At 39.6% G+C, this 14,898-nt stretch overlaps 2 protein-coding genes across 2 annotated transcripts in view; one reads left to right on the forward strand and one right to left on the reverse strand.

The window, feature by feature from the left end:
• The window catches only part of nrxn3a (neurexin 3a), a 245,946-nt gene that overhangs the window by 208,105 nt on the left and 22,943 nt on the right, over positions 1–14,898 (reverse strand). The window contains 1 exon segment of the mRNA XM_031280323.2: positions 1,327–1,347. Coding sequence (XP_031136183.1) covers positions 1,327–1,347 — 21 coding nt within the window.
• LOC116036728 (uncharacterized protein C14orf93-like) overlaps positions 1–14,898 on the forward strand; it is a 260,214-nt gene that overhangs the window by 150,993 nt on the left and 94,323 nt on the right. The gene's annotated exons all lie outside the window — the stretch shown is intronic.

Consider the following 14,898-nt stretch of genomic DNA (forward strand, 5'->3'; position numbering starts at 1 on the left):
CGAGGGAAAGCATGACATCAGAACACACCAACATGTCACACACAGCTTCCTGTGGCTTTCTTGAGAAGAAATACCAGCATGTTAGAGAAGTGAGAGCCTGGAGGAAACATTTCACCTCATCTTTAATTCAATAACAGAGCTCACAGTCACTGACCTGATGTATGGACCTAAACCTGCAATAACTGTTTTTTCTGTGAAAATAAGCTGTGAACACATTGACATACAGCCTTTTAAGTTGATGTGGTGAACCTGTTAGCAAACATCAGCTTATTTACACATCCAGCAGTGATGGAGCAACATTATCATTTATGCAGAGTCGTGGTTCTGCCCACCTAATATATGTTAGTCCAATATTTACTCTCTTTTAGCTCGTTTTTGGTCTCTACCAAACTCCTATTCTAAATAAATTTAATTATATTATCATATACAAACATACTGGTGCTCTGTTGCACCCTCATCTTCCGCAATGGTTTAATGGCTGGAGAATTAGCCCTAACAACTGCTTATCTCAATGAAACCAATCCATATATTTTTAAAACAGTACATGGAAACATGGATTAATTCACATTTTCCAACCCAACCCAGCATGCACAAATTCTAATGGGCTTGACACACAGTAGGTGATTTCCAATAAAACCAGTGTGAATAGTTGAATTCTGTTCATTTGAAATATGTAAAATTGCATCAAGACAATGACAAATCATTTCTAGTATAATCTGTTGCATTAAATAACTTATAGTTGCTTGAACAGTTGCTCACCAGGTGCCGTTCCAGGCAACCACTGTTTACAGTTAATGTAATTGCCCAGTCTGGAAACTGTGAGATAAGAATATTTGTCAAAGTAACCTATTACCATGAACAAGAAGCTATTTTCACTTTTGTGTCAAAGTTCCGTTATGGCAACATTACAGTATTACAGTTGTGAGCAGAGATTAAAGCTACAGTTTTCTGAAAGCTAAAGTAAATTAGCTGAAGGAAATCCATCTAGGAACTTCCAATCCCAAAGGAATAAGTTACAGAGTACATAAATAGTATAGAATTTTGTAATTAAAGGGCAAATTAATCTAAGTACAGTTTTTTGTTGCATCTTCTATTATGTACTTTTTTACACACTACTTCATTGTAGTTTCTTTTTGGCAGCTTTGTGTGGTCATTCTGTTAGACCATGATGTAGCAGTTACCACCTGTAAGCTGGTCAACGGGAACGGCTAGCAGAATCTCCTAGCCAATACTATGTTTGTATTGACCTAGTCTGTCTGGAAATCTGCAGCTATGCAAATAATAACTGTGTTTTTCATATATTTACATTTATTCATTCAAACTCACCTGGCATATTGTTGTTGACCTCTGGAATACAAGGAGACAGAGAAAACAAGCAAACAAAGCCACATTAGAAACACTCATTACTTGCATGTTGTCTGTCATGCAAAATATTCATAGTCCATACAGAGGGCTGGCAGTGGGCACAGCCATGTGTATGTCAGTTACAATGCAGAAGGTTTTAGCAACAAGGTGTGAAAGCAGCAACATTTGGTTTGGAATTATTATTATTGGAATCATTCAGTCCCATTAGATTGCATTCAGAGAGAAATATCCAGCGGGAAGACAAAGGCATCTCTTCCCTCCATCTATAAACACACCGATGACACAGACTTTATGTATTTCCGGTATCTTTCAGTGCAGACACATGACGTCATTTGATCAGTATTCTCAGGTGCTGTTGTTAAATTATAAAGGCATACAACAAGGCAACCCAAAACCCCAAATAAGGTCACCCTTTAAGTGACTTGTGAGTTTTGTTACCATAGTCCAAGGAATGAAAGAACAAGCCAACAGACTTAAAGCATCTGTCCCAAGAGACTGAGATGTTGTGTAAAGTGTTGGACAGATTAAACACCATACTGATGATTTTGCTATACTTAGAGCCACTGCAGTGTTAAAGTGTCAAGTTTGTTAAAGCAATGTGGCCACTAATATAAAAATCCAGGATTCCCCTGTAAACAATGAATATTTACAGCGAAACCCTGGAAAATATGAACTGCACTTTGAGCTTTTAGCATAGATTAATGTAGCAAAGTGGAAATTCTGACATAATAAAAAGTCTGGGGTCAAAAAAATGCTCTCTGAATGGTGTCCATTTTTAAGCAAAGCCATGATATCGCCCTCTGGACACATGAAAATGATGGTCAAAATGATCAAAATTACAAAATGTAAGAAGTTCAGTGCTTTAAAGAAACTAATGGTTGGCAGGTATTTTATTAAAAATATAATTGGTGTAAGAAAAATTTAATTAAAAAATAAATGTAAATGAACTGCATTTATATACCACTTTTCTAGTCTTAACAAGCACACTAAGCGCTTTACACAGTACAGGCACCATTCACATGTACACACATGGCCGATACAAGGTGCCACCTGCTCATCACACACCTTCAAACATTAATGGCGCAGCATCATAAGCAATTCAGGTTCAGGTTCAGTGCCCAAGGACACTTTGACATGTAGAACCACTGACCTTCCGATTGGTAGACGACCGCACATTAATGGTTCACAGGAAAAAACACCACAAGCAGACTTTACCATTAGGCAAAGTAGCCAACTGCCTACGGCCTCCAACAAAAAGGGCCCCAAACAGCTGAATTATTATGTATTATGTTTAGATATAAAAAATATTGAATTATGTTACTATTCTAACTGATTATACCCAGGTGTTGTGTCGATATTGAAGATCTCCACCAGGTGCGTCTCCCTCTTCCCTCCCAAACAAAGAAGAGTCTTCAACATTGTTTGTTAACTCCATCCTTCTGGTTAGTGCTAGCTAAATCCCGGGACCCGCAGTTTATCTTTTGACCACCTGCTTCCGTGATATACCAAAGCAGACATCACAGAAGGCAGCAAAGATAACAAAAACAGGGATTTATTAATCATAACATATTAGGTATGGAATCAATCTGCAGATGATCCAGTTCAAAATGAGACCAAACTTGTACAAACCCCAATTTCAATGAAGTTGGGACATTGTGTAAAACGTCAATAAAAATAGAATACAATGATTTGCAAATCATTTTCAACCTATATTCAATTGAATACACTACACAGACAAGATATTTAATGTTCAAATTGATAAACCTTATTGTTTTTTTGCAAATATTCACTCATTTTGAATTTGATGCTTGCAACACGTTCCAAACAAGCTGGGACAGGGGCATGTTTACCACTGTGTTACATCACCTTCCCTTTTAACAACACTCAATAAGCCTTTGGTAACTGAGGACACTAACTGTTGAAGCTTTGTAGGTGGAATTCTTTCCCATTCTTGCTTAATGTAAGATTTCAGTTGCTCAACAGTCTGGGGTCTCCGTTGTCAAATTTTGCGCTTCATAATGCGCCACACATTTTCAGTGGGAGACAGGTCTGGTACCTGCACTCTTTTACTATGAAGCCACACAGTTTTGTTCCCATGTTTCACTTTAAATACGTGTAACAGCCAGGTGTTGTGGTCACATGATTAACGGTCACCGTGCAGCTTTTTCACGTTAAATAAAACTGTCATATATGTTATTTTGGAGTCATTGGCAATTGCCCTATTCTGCCATTATGGTATGAGGGTGTGTTGAAGAAAAGACATACATTTTTCTTCTGACAGGAGTCAGGGTTTTATTTTATGAAAACAAAAAATATGTCTTTATTACAGTCAGGGAGTTGCCAAAGTTGACTTCTCTTCCAGAAACCATGAATATTTCTGACAAATTCTGCTGTAAACTGTGCCATGGAATTTGAGAAGATCCATCCATCTTCATCCATCTTCGTCCGCTTATTCGGGGTCAGGTCGCGGGGACAGCAGCTCCAGCAGGGGACCCAAACTTCCCTTTCCCGAGCCACATTAACCAGCTCCGACTGGGGGATCCCGAGGCATTCCCAGGTCTGGTTGGAGATATAATCCCTCCACCTAGTCCTGGGTCTTCCCAGAGGCCTCCACATGGATGTACCTGGAACACCTCCCTAGGGAGGCGCCCAGGGGGCATTCTTACCAGATGCCCAAACCACCTCAACTGGCTCCTTTCGACGCAAAGGAGCAGCGGCTCTACTCTGAGTTCCTCACGGATGACTGAGCTTCTCACCCTATCTATAAGGGAGACGCCAGCCACCCTCCTGAGGAAACCCATTTCGGCCGTTTGTACCCTGGATCTCGTTCTTTCGGTCATGACCCAGCCTTCATGACCATAGGTGAGGGTAGGAACGGAAATTGACCGGTAGATCGAGAGCTTTGCCTTCTAGCTCAGCTCTCTTTTCGTCACAACGGTGCGATAAATTGAATGTAATACCGCCCCCGCTGCACCAATTCTCCGACCAATCTCCCGCTCCATTGTCCCCTCACTCACGAACAAGACCCCAAGGTATTTGAATTCCTCAGCTGCGAACCAATCCAGTGAGTGCTGAAGGTCACAGGCCGATGATGCTATAAGGACCACATCAGCAGCACCATGGTGTTTGTGGGTTACCGCCCCTTGAGGCACCTAAGACCCTAAGAGCACAGCTCCCCGCCACAGCTTCAGCAATGGAAATTTTGAACATTGGCCTCTCGGGTTCAATGCCCCCAGCCTCCACAGGGATGCACAAAAAGCTCCGCCGGAGGTGTGAGTTGAAAGTCTGTCGAACAGGGCCCTCCTCCAGACGTTCCCAATGTACCCGTTTGGGCTTACTAGGTCTGTCCAGAGTCTTCCCCCACCCCCTGACCCAACTCACCACCAGATGGTGATTGTCAACCAATCACCATCTGGTGGTGACCAACCTGCAAAGTCCCCAGCACCTTAGCGCAGCAACAACCAGGCCTTATTTAGTTAGGCCACTAACACTAATGACATTGGAAATTTAAGTAAAAGGTAATTTAATTGAGATGCAATGCAATGCAAATGTTGGTCATGGTTTAACACAAAGTTGCTTGTCCAATGCTGTAATCTTTCTGCTGAGGACAGGTTTGTATGTAGGCACAAACTAATGCCTCATGTTTACTGCATGGTTTGGCTCAACTCGACTCACTTTTGGTACCAGGTGTTTTTCTCTATTCGGTTTTCCACTGCAGATAGTACCAGTTCAGTGTATGCAGGATTATTAGTGGTTGGTTGTCGTAGCATCACGTTAATGGCCTTTATGGGGGAGCGACAGAAGCGAGACTTCCAACCACTGGGGACAGAGTAGATAAAAAGTAGTAACAACAGGGAGAGCAGATTAACAAAATAATCTTTCAGTTCTCTCCCCCACTTCAGTTTGACTTTCTGACTAATCCATCATTCAAAGCTCAATCTCTCTCTGTCCTGATGATCAGCTGTATTCACTTGCCATAATTTTGTTCTCTACCATGACCTACTTCCTTTAACAATTTATTTCCCCTGTATTTCTATTTGTGTGAGTGTGAGTGAGTGTGTGTGTGTGTGTGTGTGTGTGTGTGTGTGTGTGTGTGTGTGTGTGCGTGTGTGTGTGTGAGGTATAACTCCCAGTGGCGGGCTAGCCAGCATTTAACTCAATACGATTTCTGTATGAAGGAGCTCTGAAATATTTTTCTTATATAGTTCTATATATATATATATATATATATATATATATATATAGTTATAGTTATATTATACATTTTATATCCTCCAGCTCTACTCAGAAATCCCCCCCCCCCAAAAAAAAAGAATTCATACAGATCAACTATTCTTTGGGGGAACTCACCAGTACTTACATATACAGTAAAAACATGTGTCCCTCAGTGGACACATAATCTAGGTAAGAGTATGACTCTCTCTTTTAATTCAATACCAAAAAGGTAACACGAGGATAGCGGGGGATTAGAGCTCAAAGTGGATTACTTAAAGGGATGATTCATGATTCATGTTGGATAAAGTGGGAGAGATTAATGAGGTATTTCAAATTCTGCTTGCTTCCATCAGTGCTGGCTTAACTTATTGTTTCCTACACGTTATTCACATGGAAGGTAAATCGGCACATGGAAGTAATGTTTACACACACACACACACACACACACACACACACACACACACACACACACACACACACACACAGGAAAGTGATAAAGGATTGAGTCAATACAGTGCTGAGGGCTTGATTATTACCATTTTCATTATTAATATTGTTAGAGCCATAATCTCCTCACTGACAGATTTCACCAGCAGTCATGCTTCATGTTGATATGAACATACGGGTGGCTGGAGAAACAGCCAGGGAGGGCTGCTGAAGCCATCTGCTCATGTTGGGGTGTCCACAGCATACTGCTGGTAGAGCGTCGGTGACTTGTCAGAGAGGGAACCGAGATAGAAAGACGTTGCGTTTCCTAGTTTCTGAACAACAGAGGTGCTGTGAAAAGTTAGAGTTACAGGTTTTTGTTTGTTTGTTTGCTAACATGTATTGGTCATTGGACTGTTAAAAAGCATTAAAAACTAGGGGTGTTTTTATAGCTTCACTTTCATATGGCCCATGTAGTTTATTTTAAAAAGCATTAAAAACTAGGGGTGTTTTTATAGCTTCACTTTCATATGGCCCATGTAGTTTATTTTATTTGAAGCACTTACTTCTTGTTGTCCTGAGTTTGTACCTTCTAGGTTGAAAGCACTTAATTGGAAGTCGCTTTGGATAAAAGCATCAGCTAAATGACATGTAATGTGATATAATGTAATGTAATGTGTGACGAGACACTCAGCTCACGTGACGAGACAATACACGAGATTGGTTTCACAAGAACGAGACTGTGATTGTGTGGGTTTCTGTTCTCCTGTTTTGACCGTGTATTATTCTGCTGATGGTGTATGTTTCTGTTTTTCCTGTTTTGATTGTGTATTATTCTGATTATTGCATATGTTTCTGTTTCCTTTTATTTTGGTAGTCTGGTTTTCTGTTTTGTCTTGTATTGCTTTACTTCCTGTCTTTTAGTTTTCCCGCCTGTGTGATTGTCTAATGTGTTCCACCTGTTCCCCAGCCCTAGTGTCACCTGTCCCGTGTTTGCTCGTTACCTGGTGTATTTAGTCTTTGTGTTCCCGCATGTCTTGTGTCAGATCGTTTTGTTGGTGTAGTGTTTTCATGTGTCAGTTTCAGTCGGGTTCTGTGCTGTCTTTTGTCCTTGGATTTTCTTTCTTCTCAAGTTCCTGTTCTTTTTGGTTACCTTTGTTTTTTTGGATTCCCTGTTCCCTGGTTCACTACATTCTGGAATTAGTTTTTTGCCTGCTCCTCTCAGGACTCCCTTTGTTGACGAGTATTTTTTTTGGTCAAATAAAGCCTCAACTCAAACACTCTCCTGCCTGCCTGCCTGCTCTCTGCATTTTAGTCCTCTAAGTCCCTGACATTGTAACAGAGACAAGATTTTAACACTACATTTTATGTGAACCTTTATAAAATGCTCAGTCAGGGCACCTGGATAGTTCACCTGGTAGAGTGTGCGCCCCATGTACAAAGGCTCAGTCCTTGTTGCAGCGGCCGCAGGTTTAACTCCGACCTGTGGCCCTTTGCTGCATGTCATTCCCCCTCTCTTCCCTTTTCGCATCTTCAGCTGTACTATATAATTAACGCCTAAAATGCCCCAAATTGACTTATTAATTATTATCTTTAAAAAAAAAAAAAAAGCTCAGTCTAGCTAGAAACATAAAATTATAAGTTTTAATGATGGTTTGTCTATTAGGTAAGTTGTAAGGGTAATGCTTCACAACAGTCTTGTCTATGGGCCACAAGGATTTTCTCATAAAACAGTTGAGCATTACAATTACTACTCAAATGAACAGTAATACATTAACGTTAACGTTAACGTAACATTAACTCATTTTTAAAGCAGAAACATAAAATATACATAAAAGAGAGGGGTCAACAAAGAATAAATAGAATTAATTAATTGAAAACATTTATTAGAGAGCAATAACAAAAAAGAATATTAAGATACTGTTACGTTTTCTAGCTAATAAGAGGCGGAAGACACAACGGCGTTGTACGGAGCAAATGCAAGCAACAATCAATAAAATCACATTTGTATGAAAATATCAAAAACGAAGCAGGAATGTATTTTCGCAGAAAACAATAGGTGGCTGGAATGCTCTTCCTGGGTGAAATTCACAATTTTACAGAAGAAGAAGAGGAGAAATGTGATCGTCATTTCTGGTAAGTGCCTAATGGCTGTGCGCGATTTGAGACAACACTTCCCTGTCGAAATTTACGCACTATGCAAGTCAGTACGTAGTGTGGTTTGAGACACATTATATGTCTCTTGCAGTTGAAAAGACAAGCATATGAAAATTCTGTCCTGGGTTTTAACTTATTAATAATCCAAAGGAAAAATCACAAAAACACTTAAAGGTCATGAAAATTCATCCAGATTTAGCTATCTGATGATGAATCCACCTTAATTATTGAAAAGTATCGGTGATATTTTTTTTATTTTATTTTTTTTAAAGGTTTATTTAGCTAGGGACAGATACAAAAAAACATAGATAAACTTCAACAGTCATCTGATGTATGTATCGTTTTTAGCCGAAGCTAATTCTCGACACTAGACTCGATACTAGTCCCTAGTATGGCTTTTGGTTACATCGTCACGCCTCCATTAAAAACTGAAGGATGGAACATTCTGTGCATTTCTGCAGTAACCATATTAAAATATATAGAAAAACATATGTACAATAAATGAAATAATCATTATAAACACAGCTGATCACAATTTTAAGCTGAATGCAAAGACATCAGATGTGATGTTGAAGAGAACTTGTGGCCAAATGCAGCAGAGAGGCAGGAACCGTCACAGTACTGGACAGGATGAGTGATTATACCATACATGCTGTTGATGGGTTTTTTGTAATTATTATTGCAGCCCTGGAATTTAAGGAATTGGGATTTTTTTTGTATTGACTTTATCTTTTTAATTAATTACTGTATGCACAGATATATAAAATAAATACAGGATATTGAAGCACATTTCTGATTAATTCCTGTTCCATAAACTTATCTAGTATAGTCAATAAAGTGTTTTTTCAGCCCATCATTTATGTAAGGCTTTCTATGTGTTTTAGGTCAGTGTGTTATAAGTGACAATGTTTGCTGCTGAGGGACAGTTGTTGCCAGTGTTTTGGTCTAACTAGCTTATTTTGGTGGAGTGAGTTTTGGAAGTGAGATTAACTGTTTGGCCAAGATGCATGTTCAATCAATCAATCAACATTTATTTATATAGCACTTTACAGTAACCAACAGGTATCCATCCATCCATCTTCTTCTGCTTATCCGGTAACGGGTCGCGGGGGTAGCAGCTCCAGCGACCCCCGCGCCGCGACTAAGGCTATCCAACAGGTATCCAAAGTGCTTAACATCAGAATCAAGACTAAAACACACATCATGTAACATATCATACAATAAAAAGAATGACACATAGAAACAATAAAGTCAGAAGAGGTTGCATATAAATAGGAGAAGGAAATTGTCACACCACTACTATGTATTAAAAGCCTTTCTAAACAGATAAGTTTTGAGTTTAGACCTAAAAAGTGCTACATCTGTAGTCACCCGAATTTCAGGGGGTAATTTATTTACTGTTGATGGTAATGCAGACTGTATGAAGAGTTTTGAAAAAGTGGCTTCAGTATTGACTAATGCTTGTTAAATCCTGAGTGCACCCACCCCTCCTCCACGCAGTTGCTAGTAGCCAAGGAGGACACGGAGGATTCAAAAAACATGGACTCTTCAGAAGAGGTAATTATCTTCACTCAAGTTTCTGCACGTGAAAGTCGCCGGATGACACAATCTTCTGAACATAGGCATACTGAGAAATACAGAGAGAGTTTCGTGGAGTTGATAGTCTTAATTAGCTTTGTATCAACTCATTTGGCAATGGCTTGAATGTAACAGACGTTCATTAATATCAAAAAGTTACGCACTAAAGCTTTAAAAATGATTACAAAGAAACTGTAATAGCATCTTTGAACTAAATGTTTTTTCCTATATCAGTCCATCCACTGTGGTTGGAGAAGTTAGTGATTGGTTTCATGTATTTTAGATTCCTATTCCACAATGATTGTATTAACTAGCAATGTAACAATACTTTAGCTGAGGTACATGTAACAATCATATAATCAAAATATTTCTATCTTCTGAACAACAATACATAGTCATTAGAAAGTACTTATTTTAACCCAAGCCATGATCTTTCCCTAAAACTGGTCGGTTTTGTGGCTCAGCCTAACCCCTACAAATGCATATAAGACTGACTCACTAAAATAAATGACTTAATTTCTATTGTATAGTAGGCTCATATTATTAGTGTGGTTAATTGCTTTAAGGGAAACAACCAAATCTGGAGTTTTATCATAGGCTCTCTCTTTCATCATCAATTGTAATCATCAAACCGAGCAATTCTGCTAGTTTCTTGTTCACTCTGACTTTTTCAATGAATCATTAATTAAAGGGAGCAGGAGTCCACCGCCTTGCTTGCACTGGTCTAAATCACATATTGATAAACTCACATGCACAGCAGTGTAAAGTGGGTTCTCTAGCTGGAACCTATAACAAAGGTCTAAACTCTTTTAATTGGAGGTGTAATTCTGTTTTTGAATGGACTACAATTCCTGTGGTAATAGGCTCATTAACAAAGAACTGACAGAATTTGTAGAAATCTCTTGGGAGGATTTTTAGGAAGTTCCAACATCGTCAGATGTGGCCGCCTATATGTAACAACATACAATGTCATGGAACAGGCAAATGAGAAGGTGAACATGAACGTGAAGGTGAGGCGAACATGAACTGAACGTACTGTATTACTGCCTGATGAACGTTATTGTGAACTCGTTCATTCTGGTGTCTGTGAACGGCACGCTCTCTCAGTTTAACTTCGTTCAATAGGGTGCCAGATTTCTATAGAGCCATCCAGACGAAAACCCAGCTAAAACACACCGTAAACAGGCCTTAATATGTAGCTGAAAAAACACCCAATCTGGCAACACCAGCCACCAGTGTCGCACCGCCGCATGCGTCATCAAAACAAAAAGCAGCATGGAGGCAACAAAGCAGCAAGGAGGCATCGTATGATTATTTAAACGAGTTTAAGGTCGGTGAGGATGGGAAAAATCTTACATTTCTGTGCAAACTTTGCCCGCCGGCTTTCAAAAAGAAAATCCGCACTTCAGTCACATCCACAGCAAACCTGAAACAGCACATTGAACTGAAGCAACATATGGAAAAAAAGAACTATGAACTAGTTCATTTTTGGAACTGTGAACTTAGTTCAAAATTTTGAAGTATGAACTATGACCTGAACTAGTTCATTTTCAAATGTGTGAAATGAACTTTGAACTAGTTCATGTAGAAAGTGAACTTTCCCAACACTGATCTACACTATGGTGAAGCCAGAGCTTACAAAGGCAAAGTAGTCCGCGCACTAAACATTCTAAGCTCCCAAAAATGTAATGATGCAACATTTCAACCTTCAAGGTCTTCATCAGGTATACATTCTACAATACAACTAATACACATGCTAGCAGTTTTCAGTATTTAAAAAAATGTATTCAATGTTTCTCACAGGTTGAGAATTTACTTGTGGTGGTGGGTGGCACGGGTTGTGATGGCTGGGTTCAGTAATAAACTAGTGAAACAAAGCTTTATGAACTATTTAGCCTATTGAAAAAAATGACTACACAACAAAGTAATTTAGAAAGAAATAACTATTTATATATTAAATAAACCAGACTAGAAGATGATACAGATAAAGTGTAGCTGTGCTTTGTCAAATAAAAATACCTGATTAACGTTACCCATTAACAACTTAAAACCATACTATACTACAGAAAGTTCCATGTTATTATAAATCTCCACCCTGTGCACACAGCATGTCTCCTCCTAACTGCTGTTAAATAATTTTACACTAAGGCTATCCAAAGTTAATTCTTGTTCATTTAGGTTGTTGTAGATCATTGTTCACATTTTAGTGTTTTAATCCTAATAACATTGAATGCGTTCCTGTACTCATTAAGATCTCATCTGAACAGATTTCTGTCATTCAAACACCTCTGGATTGTAGTTTAAAACTTTTACATTTCGTTTACGTTCAAGTGGCAATGCCCTCTGGTGGCCATATGAGTTTACAGTAATAAATATGTGGAATCCACACAAATTACAGTGCATTGCTTTTTGTAGCTATATGTGCAAATAATTCATGAGGACAGCCTGAGTAAATACAGTGCACTAGGTAACAAATCGACAGTAATTGAGGACACAGTGTGTGTCATTGAGTCTTTACAGATTGAGAGCATAGAATGACACGATTCTTTATAGCTTGTTACTTTCTGTCGTCCACTTCATAACTACTAATTCTTTTCATTTCTGTGTTAGAAAAAGGTGAAATAAAGTACAGCAGCAGTAGGTAAGGTAGCATATGTGTCAGACATTTGATGCTCAGTATCTCAGGACCCATCAGGTTCAGTTTTTGCTTTCAGTCATGACAAATTCACTCCCTGATGTATCCAAAAAGCAGGCAATCCACCAATCCACCTAATCCAGCTTCATTAAGCACGTTATTTATCCCTTTATCAATGAGCCAAGTTCTCTCAGGGCTGCTAGAGTTCCCTGCTTCCACTCAGCACTCGCCCAGCAGCCTGGCGAGAAGAGGGAGAGCCAGACATGAATCAACACTGGGAACAGCTCCCATCGTGGAGGCTGTACATCACGGTTGGGAAAGGCGGCCTATGAAGCTATAGGGTCACCAGTGCCTTTGCATGGATGCCTCGCCGAGTTATGCATCACAGCGCTGACAGGCTGGAGGGTGGTGGGGTGATGTGTGTGAGAGTGTGAGGGAGTCAGGAGGGGGAGGACAGGGCGATACCTATAGATGAGAGAGCCATTATTGGTAAGAGCAAGCAAAGCAAAATCATCAGTATGTCATCAGCTCTGTCAAACCCTTTGGTAGCGTGAGGTGTAATGAACCTGCTATCCTCATTCTAGACTTTGCAGGCCTTTAGTTTCACAGTGGTGTGGAACTGCGGCATGTGTTGGCAGGAAGATTAGCCTGAAAAGTCGGAGCTAACTAAAAACATAAATCTTCCAGTCATATTTGCTACTGATATCATGAACCTCATCACAGTTTCAACAAGAGCTACATCAGCCTGCAGATTAACTAATATTTACCTACATCAGCTGAGCGTAAGAAAACATGTCCACTACACTGTCTTAGTCAGGGCTTAATTTGAGCCGGAACACGCCCGAACATGTTCCGGCACCTCCGACATTGGATCCGGAACCTTTTTTATTGGATCCGGCACCTCCTGTGTCACCATGAAAAATGTGTCTAAATGAAAAAAATAAATTACTGTTTGTGTAGTGTTCAATGTTGTTATCTGTCTTGTTAGTCTTTATTCCCCAATGAAGTTCCACAAAAATCTTATGTTTGTATTTTCGATGCGTTTTGAGGTGAATTTTCAGGGTAAGACGGAGTGGGGAGAGGGACGGAGGGAGGGGAGGCACTTCAACAGCGCGGCGCTGCGCTTCAAGTGACACAAGCGCTTGTGCTGGTTGAGCTTGCTGTTATAGCCTCATTTCACTCAGGGGAAAAATGTCAAAAAGACGACACAGTTTGCTTAACTTTTTCAAATACGCTGGCCAGTCAGATCCCAAACAAGCAAAAACCATTTCTGCCGATCAAGAATGTGGAGACCACGGTGGGTTTTTTGGTTAATTTAATAGTCCGATGGATAATTGCTGCTTGTGAAAATTATTGTTGCAGTGTATTTTATTTATTATTTTACATTTCGCACCGATGCAGTGCATGTTCTGAAATAAAAATAAACATTGCCCTAATGTCCACACAGCGTTGTTTAGGTTTTTTTAGTCAGAGAAGCTACGTAGGCAGTGTAATTTTTTTTTTGTTCCGTTACCTCCAACCCCCGTTTTGAGTCACCGGATCCACCCCCCCTCTGCGCTCCGGGACCTCCCACTTTACAAATTAAGCACTGGTCTTAGTTAATCTCCTGGTATCTTATATTTTATGTACGTAATAGGAGATGTGTTATAATATTCAATAAATTTCTTGTTAACTAAATATTCATTAACAAGAAATGCACACTAACACACTAAGCTAAATAAGACTTGTGATGTTTTACATTAGGTAAAGTAAAAAAATAAAAATACAAATAAAAAAATTAAGACTCATCATCCAGTGGAATACAGCCAAAATAATAGAGACTCACAGACAGGACAATTGAAACAGACAAGATAAGAAACAAAGCATTAATAGTGATGAGAGAGAACGCTTAACTATTGTGATGCATGAATAGCCTTCAACAGCTAAGATAAGAGCCTGGATCAGAGCAGCTAGTGGATGTGAGAGGCCTGGAAGATGGACCAAACAATCACATCGCAGACCATGTAATGCTTTAATAACAAATTGGAGCTCTCTTATATATTTGACTGGTAGTCAGAGAAGAGAAGGCTCCTCCTCCAGATTTTCTTTAATACTTGCTGACACCAGCAAGTCATCTGCTGTTCTCATGTGTCTGCAGTGAAAGACAGCTAAAAGAGAGGAAGTGAAGCACAAACATGTCTACCCTCGGAGCCCAACTTGTCAGTTAAATGCCACCCAGTCAATCAGCTGAGCAAAAGCAAAGCAGCTCAGCTGCCACCAATACACAGAGAAGAGGACAGGCACAGGCAGCACCCCTCCACTCCATCCTTTTCTTTATTTCAAACACTGGCAGAGATAAAAAAAAAAAAAAAAAACTAATCTTTAAATTCCAGATTCCCTGGCCTTTTGTCTGTGTGCCGCGGATTTGGCGTCAGCCCAAATGAGATGTAAATTCCATATTTGTGAGAGGTTAAGCAGAGGACTCGAAAGTCAAAGATGGAGGGAAAAATAGCTAAACAAATACATTAAAACAAATACCTCTG

Source organism: Sander lucioperca, chromosome 18 (assembly GCF_008315115.2).
Source record: "Sander lucioperca isolate FBNREF2018 chromosome 18, SLUC_FBN_1.2, whole genome shotgun sequence".
Classification (NCBI taxonomy): Eukaryota; Metazoa; Chordata; class Actinopteri; order Perciformes; family Percidae; genus Sander; species Sander lucioperca.